Here is a 14,437-nt window from a genome sequence, read left to right on the forward strand (position 1 = left end):
TGTTCATAATTATATGGCAAACATTTAAATAATATGATAATAAATACTGGTTTTCAATATCAAGCAGCATAACAAGCTATTTTGTAGTTAAAAATAACTGGAAGCGGATGACAGCGAAATAAAAAATTCCAAAATAAATTTATAGATATAGTCTCATGATATATTTCAAGTTATCTTATGTCATCCAATTGCTTTATGTGAGAAAAAGACCCACATTTAATGGCTGAAAATCTTCCTCTTTGCCACAAGAATGACATCAGCGTGAGTAAATCATGAGAGCTTTTATTTTTGAGTTGAATTAACTTTTAAAACAATCACGTGATCAAAGCGCACAGCTGAAAAGACTAGCTGTGGTTAAAGACGGTATGAAACGTAAGTTGGGAAGTCTTTTCATCCCCATTGTGACGTATGTCTGAGCGAAACTGCTTTCCAAACAAGAACAAATGTAGGGCGGGGCTTGATTTTGTCCATGGGGAATTGACTGGATGGTTGTGGTTTGCTATTGGTGGATCTCATGTGAGTGACAGGTTGCCCCGCCCTCATCATCAGAGAAGAGATGCTGCAAGAGGGAGGGGAGTTGATTTTAATACATTTTAATTTATTACCTACAAAAATAAATTTTAGTTTTTACAAAACATACTTTAAATAATAGATGTAATGTAGGGTAAAAAAAAAAGATTCCTGAAATGAAGAAAAAATAATATATAAATATTAAAATAGATAATGCAGAACGTTAAATGGGGTAAAACGATTCCTGAAAATAAATATATTATACGCAAATATTAAATAAGAAGAAACAATCAGTGAATGGGTTCAAAAACTATAGGAGTGGATGAATAAAATGTTTTCTTTTTGGCATATTAATTTATGATCTTATGTATTCTTTTAACATTTATTAATAATGTTAAAATAATATTTTTTTAAATATTTTGCCAAGTTTCTGTAATAAAGAGACACTGTGGAATCTTATGGCAAAAATGATTTATTATTTAGAATTATTAATAATTATTAACAATGTACCAAAAGGTCAAGTCACACACCTGATCTTTTCATTGTCTTTGAACTCTTATAAAATAAATCACACACACACAGTCATTCAAATTATTCATAATCTCTCTCTTTCACACACAACAGGAAGAACGCTGTAATTCCTCACAACAGCAGAGGAATAAATACTCGTTAAATCTGAACTCTGAAACTCTCCAATTTTTTTTATAATAAATAATCCATGATGTTGCAAACCTAAATTCAATCTTCATGCACAAACGGGGATAAAAGTAAAGCTGGAGGGAAAGTCTGCAGCTCTTGGTCCCGGACGTCTTTAGTTTTCCTGTTTCTGCAGTTACAAGAATCCATCACGTTCCACATGAATGCTGGGAATTACAGTCCCACAGCTGTCAATATGAGCAGAAAACAAAATGAATTTAAATAATGAGTATTAGTGATGCTTGAGTGTTCAAACGTTGACACTGTAGAGAAGAAACAGAACTGGACTGGTCAAACTGCAGTGTTGGCCACTTCTGTGGCTCTTATTTTCCTGTTTTTCCGCTTTCTCCTGAGACTTCGGACTCACCGGTCACGGAGGGACGGCAATAATCAGCATAGTCACCATTCGGCCAATGAGGCGATAGTTTAAGACACTGAGGGGCATGTTGTCAGTACGTTTCTGAGTCTGAATCATTGAGTTCATCATCGGGGACGATGAGGCCGTCCTCACGGCCCAGGCTGTTGAATTTACGGTAGGAGACGTGCTCGGACCGCAGCATTGGTAAAGGGTCAAAGGTCACGGTCTTGGATGGGCTGGAGTAATGGTTAATGGTGGTAAACGCGAGGCCCGATATGGTGCTGGGACTGCTGAGGGAGATGGGCATCATGGTGGCGAGTATCAGCGCCAAACAGTCGGCCACGTCTTTGTTCGGGGCACAAGCCAAAGCTGGAGTGTAACCTGGGAAACACAATTAATGTTTATTTGTATAGCGTATATTTGTATATACGTAGTCAACTACTGTTGTTTTATTGTGCATTATAAATAAAATGAGACTGAGATATGAGCATGTCCATATATACAGCTATAATAGAACATGTTGTGTATTCAATTAAACAGATACAACAAACATGTAGGCAACAATTACAACTTGTGCTTGTAATGATTAAATTAGAAGGATAACATTTGACAGTTTTGTATGTCCATCCAAATGAACTATGAAAAACAAAAATCGGCAGTGAATTTGTACCTCAAAACCATTTTCACCTAGTGTAATGCAAATTTATTGTACAGAAATATTATTATCAGCAGTTCCGTTTACCTGTAATTGACCCATAACCTCACACTTCCGGTCAAAAGTTTGGGGACAGAAAGATTTTTTTCTCACCAAGGATGCATTTATTTAATCAGAAATACAGTGAAAATAGTAATATTGTGAAATATTGTTACAATTAAAAAGAACAGTTTTCTGTTTGAATACATTTTAAATTTATTCCTGTGATGCAAATCTGAATTTACTGTTGTTTTTGATGAATTTAAGGCATCCTTACTAAATAAAAGTATTTTTTTCCCCCAAACTTTTGAATGGTATACTGTATATGTATTTTTTTTTTTCAATGAAGTGAAAGTGAGATTCAATTTAAAATCTTTGATGCAGTGTTATTGTAGTACCACTGAGATGCAATTATAGTTTTTATTAATATTTTGAATTTGTTTTTATATTTATTATTTTTATTTTGTTTTTTGTCATTTTTATTAGATTTTTTTTAATTAATTTTTATTTCAGTTTTAGTTTTTTATTACAAGTTAAACTAAACAAAAATGAGAAATAATAAAATAATATTTTATTTTAATTTATTTCAGTTAACATGAAGTATTTATTAAGTATTTTTGAAGAATTTAGGTATTTATTTATAATTATTTAAGTAATTATTAAATATTTATTGATGATTTATTAAGTATTTTTTATGGTTTTACCGTTTTAGTTATCTAAAATAACCCTGCATTGATGAAAAATGTGGTGTGGTTTTAAACGCTTTAAACGCTCACCGTTTTCATCCACGGCGAGGACACTGGCTCCTTTACCCAGCAGCTCCTGCACGACCACCGTGAGCCCGTTACGAGCGGCAACGTGTAGCGGCCTGAGACACGAGAGAGAGAAGCAGCTCTCTTTAGTCTCGAGATCATGAGGAGAACAAATGGAGGGAGCTTTTGTATGCGTGAGGAGACTGAACTTACGTCTGCAGCGCTGCGTTTGTGCAGTTGATGAGGTTTCTGTCCGTGACCTTCTCAAGAATTAACAAGGCACTGGTTTCATGTCCCTACAGCGCAAACAATTCAAGTGAAAATAGATTTGCATTTCACAGAAGGAAGTACAAGAGCATGCAAGGCTGTAAAAGACATGCTGTCTTTTATGGCTCAGATAGTCTGATATAATGAGAATATGGAGGGAAATAACACCTCATTTTGTTTTAGAGCCCCAAACTGAGCAAAAATAAGAAATTTGGTCCATTTGTTGTTATATAGTACATGGTCAAAAACCAAGATGAGATATTTATAACAGCATAACACACTGCTTGTACAAATTGGATATAAATATGAGCCGTCACTCTATATTTGCCAATAATATATGGAGTTAAATTAATGCCTTAAAGTTTTGCACAAAAATAAAGTTTTGCAAAACACAAAAAAAAGAATTGAGCAATAAAAAATGTTTTGCAAACAAAAATAAAGAATTGCAAAGGAAAAAAAAATTGAGCGGAAAAAATAAGTTTTGCAAACAAAAATAATAAATTGCAAAATAAAATAAAGTAGTGCAAAAATAAAAATATAATCAATTACAAAAATCAATGACATCTGCAATCCTATTTTATCTTTGCCACATATTTTTCATGCTCAGACCTACTAAATCATTTGCAAAGCTCATTTTATTCTGCGTTTCAGTCAAGCGTGCGCTCACGATACCTGGTTTTCCTTTGCGCTGCACTTTTCTGTGAGGATCTCTTTATGGCACTGGTTTGACGTGGGGGTGGAGTCAAGAAACGGGGGCACGCCTCCGCGAAATGCATTGGAAGGGAACGTAATCGGCGACAGGTGAAATAATTCTTTGACATGGTTAAAAATAATGAATGGTTTGTTTTTGTTGGTTTGTTTAGCATATGTTTTCGCCGATTACGACCCCCTCCAATGAATTTCTATAGTAATATGACCCGTTGCGCTCTGTCTCACTGCCTGTATCCACTTTTGTGTCCTTAAACATTCGTTTTTTTGGGGTCGACAGCTTATAAAAACTTAGTTCTGGGTTTTTTAGCTTGTTAGCTGTACACCTTGTCACACAGCAGCTTTAGGCATTGTTCTGTTTTTTGTAATGAGTCAGAAAAGACAAGAAGGCAGCCTCACACAATACAAAGTCAATGGAGACGGTTGGATTGTTTTCCCCCCGGTGGGCGTGGTTTTCAGATTATAATAAATGCGCTCTGTCTCTATGCTTGATCTGTTCTGTTCCGATCTGCGTTTCCTGCCGATGACGTTTTTTCGCGGGGGCGTGCCCCCGTTTCTTGACTCCACCCCCACGTCAAACCAGCGCCATAAAGAGAACCGCACAGAAAAGTGCAGCGCAAAGGAAAACCGGTATCGTGAGCGCACGCTTGACTGAAACACAGAATAAAATGAGCGTTGCAAATGATTTAGTAGGTTTGAGCATGAAAAATATGTGGCAAAGATAAAATAGGATTACAGCTGTCATTGATTTTTGTAATTGATTATATTTTTATTTTTGCACTACGTTATTTTATTTTGCAATTCTTTATTTTTGTTTGCAAAATTTTTTTTTATTGCTCAATTCTTTTTTTTGTTTTGCAAAACTTTATTTTTGTGCAAAACTTTAAGGCATTAATTTGACTCCATAATAATATGTCTTAGCAAGATGATTTTTAAATGCTTTAAATATGATACAATAAAGGCTTTTTAACTCATATTTGATTTTGATGCATAGATCCATTTAGCAGCTGGAGGAGCAGCTCTGTTCACATGCTGGTTTGGACTGTGTTGATGTTGTTTGTGTGTACATCAGATGCTGAACTCTAGTGTTTGTACCTTACTGCAGGCCAGATGCAGGGCTGTGTTTCTGTGTGCGTCCTGTAATGTGAAATCTGCTTTCGCGCTGCTCACCAACACCTCTGCAGAAACAAAACACTCGTCATCATCAACATCACTCATATTAACATCACCATCAACACATCCAGCTGCTTTCTGACTGATCTCGATGAGCATGTTGATGTTTACAGTGACTTCACTACACATCTGGTTTAATGATACAGACATTGAAAAGAACCTCTATCGCCCTCTAGAGCCACAGCAACCCAATAACATAAAAAAAAAAAATAATTACATGAAGTTAGATGAAATTATTAAAGTTGAAGTACTAAAATTACAAAAACTACAAGATAAATAGAAAAAAAAAAAAAAAGACAAAACAGTTAACAAAACAAAAAAATTCAAATGAAAACTAAACATATAAATAAAATATTCTATCTTTAATAACACTTTGTCGGTATTTAGGAATGTTGTTCACAAAAGTAACGTTACATTATTGTGTTTCTTCAAATTTAAGTACCTACTTATGTTACACTAACATTTCTACAGCATTCGACAGTTCATAAAAGAACATCTGTCTATGAAAAGAGATACACTCGTGTTTAAATGTTTGGGGTTGGAAAGATTTTTATTTTTTTTGAAAGAAATTAATAATTTTATTCAGCAAGGATGCATTAAAATTGATCAAAAGAGACTGTAAATACATTTATAATGTAATAAAAGATTTCTATTTCAATTAAATTCTATTCTTTTGAACTTTTTATTCATAAAAGATTACTAAATAAACTTCTTTCGACATTGATAATAGAAATGTTTCTTGAGCAGCAAATCATCATATTAGAATGATTTCTGAAGGATCATGTGACACTGAAGACTAGAGTAATGATGTTGAAAATCAGCTTTGATCACAGGAATAAACTACATTTTACAATATATTCAAATGAAAGAAAGAGTTAATTTCAATTGTAGTAATATTTCACAATTTTACTGTATTTTTAACCAAATAAATGCAGCCTTGATGAGCAGAAGAGACTTCTTTGATTAAAAATTGTTACCGACCCCAAACTTTTGAAGGGTAGTGTATTTAAACTCAAGAAATGTTACTTTATTTCTGTTGTTTGATCTCTGAACTCTTTGTAACAGAAGAAAAATATGTACACTACCGCTCAAAAGTTTGGGATCGGTAAGATTTTTAATGTTTTTAAAAGAAGTTTCGTCTGCTCACCAAGGCTGCATTTATTTAATTAAAAATACAGTAAAAAACAGTAATATTGTGAAATATTATTACAATTTAAAATAACTGTTTTCTAATTGAATATATTTTACAAAGTAATTTATTCCTGTGATGCAAAGCTGAATTTTCAGCATCATTACTCCAGTCTTCAGTGTCACATGATCCTTCAGAAATCATTCTAATATGCTGATCTGCTGCTCAATAAACATTTATGATTATTTTCAATGTTGAAAACAGTTGTGTACTTTTATTTTCAGGATTCCTTGATGAATAGAAAGTTCAAAAGAACAGCATTTATCTGAAATACAAAGCTTCTGTAGCATTATACACTACCGTTCAAAAGTTTGGGGTCAGTAAGAATTTTTATTTTTATTTTTTTGAAAAGAAATTAAAGAAATGAATACTTTTATTCAGCAAGGATGCATTAAATCAATCAAAAGTGACAGTAAAGACATTTATAATGTTACAAAAGATTAGATTTCAGATAAACACTGTTCTTTTGAACTTTCTATTCATCAAATAATCCTGAAAAAAAAATATTGTACACAAATATTTTGTACAATTGTAAACAATAAATGTTTCTTGAGCAGCAGATCAGCATATTAGAATGATTTCTGAAGGATCATGTGACACTGAAGACTGGAGTAATGATGCTGAAAATTCAGCTTTGCATCACAGGAATAAATTACATTTTAAAATATTTTCAAATACAAAACAGTCATTTTAAATTGTAATAATATTTCGCAATATTACTGTTTTTACTGTATTTTTAATGAAGTAAATGCACCCTTGGTGAGCAGACGAAACTTCTTTTAAAAACATTAAAAATCTTACCGATCCCAAACTTTTGAGCGGTAGTGTATATATATTCTCACCTACGGCGTTGGTCTGTCCGTTCTCAGCCGCCATCATGAGCGGTGTTTTTCCCAGCATGTCAGTGGAGTTGACCTGAGCGTTATGACCCAGCAGAAGCTGCAAACACTCCACGTGATCCGTGTAAGCGGCGGCGTGCAGCGGCGTCCTGCGGGACACACAAAACACATGAACTAAAGAACATAATGTGCTGCTGTTCCTACAGAAACCCTGTTCTCACCTGGACTGCGAGTCTGTGGCGTTTATGATCGCTGGGCCTAACGTTTCAATCAGCATCTCAGCTGCAGATTCGTTATCGTTAATACTGAAACAGAGAGAGAGGAGAGATGTGATGCTTTCATACGAACACCCAGGAGGAAGCACATCATATCAGCAGGGGTTTCTTACACAGCGCAGTGCAGCGGACTGAAGGAGTTTCCCTCCATCTTGCGAAACACGTCCTGCTCTAAGAGCAGCTCCACACACGCGTCATGACCTGAGATCAACATGCATAGAAAGTTCTTTTGTAACGTCACTTTTGATCAATTTAATGCATCCTTGCTGAATGAAAGTATTCATCAGTTTGTTTGACGGAGCAAGTTTACCGTTATAACACGCCCAGTGCAGCGGTGTGTAACCACAGTTGTCCTTGAGGACGAGGACGCTCTTTTGGATCTTCATGAGGGCCCTCAGAACCCCAACGTGACCGCAAGCAGCCGCCAGGTGCAGAGGAGAGCGCCCCCTACTGTCCTGAACCAGGAAACTAGAGCCGTGCTGCAGCAGCGCCTCCACACACGCCTCGTGACCCATCACCGCCTGAGACACACAGTGAAGGAGCCATTATCACACGGACAGAGAGACGCTCTTACCTTGGAATTACTTTGTTACAGGTTCAGTCAGACCTACAAGTCTGTAACTGTAATTTGTGGCATAATGTGGATTACCACAGTAAATAATTTCAACTCATTACAGTTTTTGTTAAATAAATACATAAATAAAACATACGGTTCCAGGTTTGGAACAGATTTGTAAGCAACATTTGTGGAATAATATGGATCACCACAAAAAATAATTCAACTCATCCCTCAGTTTTTGTAAAAAATAAATAAATAAATAAAATAAATTAACCCTCTCGTTTTGTTCATTTGGGAGTGTTGTTCGCGGTCAAAAGTGACTGAACACCTGAAATTAAACTTTTTTTTTATTTTCAGTAAAATAAATGTAACATATTTTTCTTCAATAATATTTTTTCTTTTGCATTTTGAGAGAATTTTATGATTTTATGATTAATATTTATGCAATACTTTTGATAAATTTTTTTCCCCACTGAAAATAATAATAATACAAATTAATATTAATTTTTCAATTAAAAATGTATTTCATGTTAAAGGGTTAGTTCACCCAAAAATGAAAATAATGTCATTTATTACTCACCATCATGTTGTTCCACACCCGTAAGACACAAATTAAGATATTTTTGTTGAAATCCGATGGCTCAGTGAGGCCTCCATAGCCAACAATGACATTTCCTCTCTCAAGATCCATAAATGTACTAAAAACATATTTAAATCAGTTCATGTGAGTACAGTGGTTCAATATTAATATTATAAAGCGACGAGAATATTTTTGGTGTGCCAAAAAAACTAAATAACGACTTATATGGTGATGGCCGATTTCAAAACACTGCTTCATGAAGCATCAGAGCATAATGAATCAGTGTATCGAATCTGCTGTTCGGAGTGCCAAAGTCACATGATTTCAGCAGTTTGGCGGTTTGACACGCGATCTGAATCATAATTCGACACAGAAGATTCATAACGCTCCGAAGCTTCATGAAGCAGTGTTTTGAAATCAGCCATCACTAAATAAGTCGTTATTTTGTTTTTTTGCCACACCAAAAATATTCTCGTTGCTTTATAATATTAATATTGAACCACTGTACTCACATGAACTGATTTAAATATGTTTTTAGTACATTTATGGATCTTGAGAGAGGAAGTGTCATTGTTGGCTATGCAGGCCTCACAGAGCCTTCGGATTTCGACAAAAATATCTTAATTTGTGCTCTGAAAATGAACGAAGGTCTTACGGGTGTGGAACGACATGAGGGTGAGTAATAAATGACATTACTTTCATTTTTGGGTGAACTAACCCTTTAAAATAGAGAGAAGGCCTTTAAAAACAATTTTTGAAGGCAGATTAGTGCCATCTGGTGGGAGTAAAAAAAGAAAAACATCTGTAACGCCATAGTGTAACCACTAGATCCCTATATACAGGTGCTGGTCATATAATTAGAATATCATCAAAAAGTTGATTTATTTCACTAAATCCATTCAAAAAGTGAAACTTGTATGTTATATTCATTCATTACACACAGACTGATATATTTCAAATGTTTATTTCTTTTAATTTAGATAATTATAACTGACAACTAAGGAGAATCCCAAATTCAGTATCTCAGAAAATTAGAATATTACTTAAGACCAATACAAAGAAAGGATTTTTAGAAATCTTGGCCAACTGAAAAGTATGAACATGAAAAGTATGAGCATGTACAGCACTCAATACTTAGTTGGGGCTCCTTTTGCCTGAATTACTGGCATGGAGTCGTGGCATGGAGTCGATCAGTCTGTGGCACTGCTCAGGTGTTATGAGAGCCCAGGTTGCTCTGATAGTGGCCTTCAGCTCTTCTGCATTGTTGGGTCTGGCATATCGCATCTTCCTCTTCACAATTCCCCATAGATTTCCTATGGGATTAAGGTCAGGCGAGTTTGCTGGCCAATTAAGAACAGGGATACCATGGTCCTTAAACCAGGTACTGGTAGCTTTGGCACTGTGTGCAGGTGCCAAGTCCTGTTGGAAAATGAAATCTGCATCTCCATAAAGTTGGTCAGCAGCAGGAAGCATGAAGTGCTCTAAAACTTCCTGGTATACGGCTGCGTTGACCTTGGACCTCAGGAAACACAGTGGACAAACACCAGCTGATGACATGGCACCCCAAACCATCACTGACTGTGGAAACTTTACTCTGGACCTCAAGCAATGTGGATTGTGTGCCTCTCCTCTCTTCCTCCAGACTCTGGGACCCTGATTTCCAAAGGAATGCAAAATTTACTTTCATCAGAGAACATAACTTTGGACCACTCAGCAGCAGTCCAGTCGAGACGCTTCTGACGCTGTCTGTTGTTCAAGAGTGGCTTGACACAAGGAATGCGACAGCTGAAACCCATGTCTTGCATACGTCTGTGCGTAGTGGTTCTTGAAGCACTGACTCCAGCTGCAGTCCACTCTTTGTGAATCTCCCACATTTTTGAATGGGTTTTGTTTCACAATCCTCTCCAGGGTGCGGTTATCCCTATTGCTTGTACACTTTTTTCTACCACATCTTTTCCTTCCCTTCGCCTCTCTATTAATGTGCTTGGACACAGAGCTCTGTGAACAGCCAGCCTCTTTTGCAATGACCTTTTGTGTCTTGCCCTCCTTGTGCAAGGTGTCAATGGTCGTCTTTTGGACAACTGTCAAGTCAGCAGTCCCCATGATTGTGTAGCCTACAGAACTAGACTGAGAGACCATTTAAAGGTCTTTGCAGGTGTTTTGAGTTAATTAGCTGATTAGAGTGTGGCACCAGGTGTCTTCAATATTGAACCTTTTCACAATATTCTAATTTTCTGAGATACTGAATTTGGGATTTTCCTTAGTTGTCAGTTATAATCATCCAAATTAAAAGAAATAAACATTTGAAATATATCAGTCTGTGTGTAATGAATGAATATAATATACAAGTTTCACTTTTTGAATGGAATTAGTGAAATAAATCAACTTTTTGATGATATTCTAATTATATGACCAGCACCTATAGCTCTATATAAAGAAGCTTGTAAATGATATAGTTGTTTTTAGACATAATTTTGTATTTTGTATTTCCATCAATTTGACTACATTAAAACCTGAACACAGAGAAAGATATTTGTTACATATTAAATTCAATAAAATTTCTGATTTCAACCTCTTATTTGAGTCTTCCGGCTCATATTCTTACAGCCACACCAGTTCATGTGTCTATTTTGCATTCTTGATTGATTTAGAAGTGTCACTTCTTGCTTTTTTTCTGCATCGTGGCTGATTTGTAGATTTTACCCCACAAAAACTGCTGTCTTTTTTCATATTAATTTCCTATGGTGGTCATTTCTGACCGAGAACAACACAAGTGTGACTATTTTTTTCTACAATTTCGTTTTTTCTAACCAAGTCCACAATCTGTGAGAGGTGTGTGACTGACCCCGCGGTGGAGGGCCGTCCGGCCCCATTTATCCCTGGCCTCCACACTGGCTCCTTTACTCAGCAGAAGATACACACAGTCTGTGTGTCCGCCCAGAACCGCCAACATCAGAGGAGTCCTGACAACAACGACATAGACAATGAACCTATTCATCAGACTGACAGTATTCAAGCATATATCCGAGATCCAGAAGCCCCGAAACTCACTGTCCCTTTCCATCACGTATATCGATGGCTGTTTGCTGATCGGCATTATGGATGAGCAGACGCAGACACTCCGAGTGACCGTTCATGGCTGCAGATCGACAGAATCAAACAAACACAATAAAATAACACACATAATCTGATCTGACCTGACACATCAGCTCATGTACCATCAGTCTCAGTCAGAAAAGAAAGACAGAGAAAGAAAGCACTGTTGTTGACCTGCGGAGTGTACGGCGCTTCTCTTGTGTGTGTAGTCCTTCAGCAGCATGGACGCGCCCTGATTGATCAGGATCTCCACGCACTCCACGTGACCCTTAAACGCTGTCAGACTCAGAGCCGTGTGACCCTGAGGCGTCCTCACGTCCAGATCCAGCAGAGACTGGACCAGGACCTCAAGAGCGTGGTGGTGACCGTGATATGCCTGGAAAAACACACACACAAACAAATGTACCAACTTCAGTTTTCAAATTTCATTATTTTATTCAAAATATAACCTACTGTGTTATATACTAATATTATAAAACAGACTTCAATGCTAAAATCTGATTGGATGAGCCATGTTTCAAAGCACTGAAGCTGACTTGCATCGTTCACACTCAAACCTACACTTAGACTAATGAACAATATTATTTGGTTGAAGAGGTGTTCATTGTGATTATTACTAATATTACATATAATTATTTAGAAAACATTTTATTTACTGAACTTCCAGCCTAGAGAACATCACTTAACTGTGGCAAAATCAATGCAATACTGTGTTATTTTAGTATTATTTATATACAATTATAGTATCTATTCATATTTTAAATTTAATTTTTACTTTTTATTTTAATTGTATTTAAAGTTTTACTAATTTTGATATGTGCTATAGTGGTTTAAATGATTCTATATGGCTTCAAATTACTTTTAATTTTCTTTTCAGTTTTAGCAATTTTAGTACTTAAACGTTTATTTCAGTTAGTTGCAACATTTCTAACTTTCATTGAAGTTATATATATATATATATATATATATATACATACACACACTGTATATATATTAAACACACACACACACACACACACACAAAGTAACAGCATTGATGCAATACACAGTTTTAGGCAATTTTTGAGTGACTCATTGTTTTATAAATGGCTGAATGGCAGAAATATTCCACATATATAATATATATAATATTCCATATTATTTTATCAAGCCGGAGATCTGGATCTGTAACTCACCGCTAAGTGTAAAGGGCTGATGGGAGGCTGGACGTCAGTGTCGTGTAAGATGCTTGATGCAGAGGTGTCCAACAGCTGAAATATACATATATTCATGGCTTCATGAAATTACACAATTTAAAACAGTGAAACAAAAAGAAAAAGAGAAAAAGAAGAAATGGCATTCCGAAAAATAAGGACAGGAATTTATTTTATTAATCAGGATGAGATTGGATCATGAAATGTTATTATTATTATTAATTATTCTAATTCATTAATAGTATTTTTTTTCCACTCTTTGCTTGTTGATATCAACATAAAATGATTTTGGATGTGAAAGGCATTACATTTTGATAGTTTATGAAAGAATACAAAAATGTTTTTTTTTTTTTTTTTTTTTTTTTTTTTTCACAGGGTTAATTTTGAACTCATGTTGATTAATGCTTCCATTAGAGGGCAGCACTGAGTGTTTTGTTCAGTCCACACAGAAATACAGATTTAAACTCACCACATCTAACGGCGTTTCATTGGCGATCTACAAAATAAAACACAGAGAAACACACTGAAGACAGAGCAGTGTTGAGGAGTGTTTTAATTTCACAATGTTCAGATGATGTACTAACCATCTCCAGACACACTCGGTGACCGTACGCTGAAGCGTAGTGAACAGCGCTGTATCCGTCTTTATCCCTGAGACCTGGATTCGCATCATTCCTCAACAGATACTCCAGACACCTGACAGACAGACAGAGACCGATAAGCTCAAACATTCAACAGATGGAAGTAAAACTCCATTCACTTTCTCCACAGAGAAATTGTTTTTTAATGATAACTTACATTTTTAAAGACGGCACATTAGTTCATATTTGTGAAAGAAAGTAGCATGCAGTATCAGTGCACAAACAACATTTTCTGTGTGCCTGAAAAACCCGGATGGCCTACTACATTTGCTGACACAGTATGTGCAACTAGAGCACATTATGTAAAAACACACAATGGAGAATGTGCTTGACTCGACCTTCCTTTTCCAGTGTGATGAATGACAGTGTGTGTGTGTGTCACTCACCTGCCGTCGGAGTCGGCCGCAGCCGTGTAGTGCAGTGGGCTGCAGCCCCTGACGTCCCGCTCGTTCACGCTGGCCCCGGAGCCCACCAGAGCGAACAGACACTGATAGTTACAGTTCGCAGCAGCGTAATGCAGCGCCGTCCTGAGAGAGAGATAAATCATACATGATAACCATATTCCTCCTGCTGGATTCCTTTAATCTGTTTTATCACTGTGCTGCTGGGAATCTGGAGGAGAATATAAATCCCAGGCTGCTTTAATAAAACCAGATGACTTTATTAAAAGTGTGTACAACATGTCAGGGCCATATTTCAACACAAAATGGGAAAAAAAAACATTACTTTTATATATACACACAGAGATATATTTATAAATTCAACAAATTACCATATTATATACTAATATATCATTATAATATACTTTATATACTAACTAGATATTATATAGAGAATATATAAACTATATTGTATATGAATATTACTATATTATTATTATTATTATTATTATATAATCTATATTATT

The 14,437-nt window shown here is 35.7% G+C and overlaps 1 protein-coding gene across 2 annotated transcripts in view; it reads right to left on the reverse strand.

The window, feature by feature from the left end:
* Positions 1-964: 964 nt before the first annotated feature.
* LOC125276086 (serine/threonine-protein phosphatase 6 regulatory ankyrin repeat subunit A-like) overlaps positions 965-14,437 on the reverse strand; it is a 35,604-nt gene continuing 22,131 nt past the window's right edge. For both annotated transcript variants that reach the window (XM_048203508.1, XM_048203506.1), the window contains exons 14-28: positions 13,917-14,057; positions 13,474-13,585; positions 13,359-13,385; positions 12,872-12,946; positions 11,871-12,072; positions 11,652-11,739; positions 11,446-11,563; positions 7,772-7,982; positions 7,575-7,662; positions 7,408-7,491; positions 7,190-7,335; positions 5,081-5,163; positions 3,224-3,306; positions 3,035-3,126; positions 965-1,945 (exon numbers count right to left, since the gene is read on the reverse strand). In XM_048203508.1, coding sequence (XP_048059465.1) covers positions 1,656-1,945; positions 3,035-3,126; positions 3,224-3,306; positions 5,081-5,163; positions 7,190-7,335; positions 7,408-7,491; positions 7,575-7,662; positions 7,772-7,982; positions 11,446-11,563; positions 11,652-11,739; positions 11,871-12,072; positions 12,872-12,946; positions 13,359-13,385; positions 13,474-13,585; positions 13,917-14,057 — 1,840 coding nt within the window. In that variant the 3' untranslated portion in view covers positions 965-1,655. The remainder of the gene's footprint in view (positions 1,946-3,034; positions 3,127-3,223; positions 3,307-5,080; positions 5,164-7,189; positions 7,336-7,407; positions 7,492-7,574; positions 7,663-7,771; positions 7,983-11,445; positions 11,564-11,651; positions 11,740-11,870; positions 12,073-12,871; positions 12,947-13,358; positions 13,386-13,473; positions 13,586-13,916; positions 14,058-14,437) is intronic.

This window comes from Megalobrama amblycephala, linkage group LG9 (genome assembly GCF_018812025.1).
Source record: "Megalobrama amblycephala isolate DHTTF-2021 linkage group LG9, ASM1881202v1, whole genome shotgun sequence".
In the NCBI taxonomy this organism is placed as follows: domain Eukaryota; kingdom Metazoa; phylum Chordata; class Actinopteri; order Cypriniformes; family Xenocyprididae; genus Megalobrama; species Megalobrama amblycephala.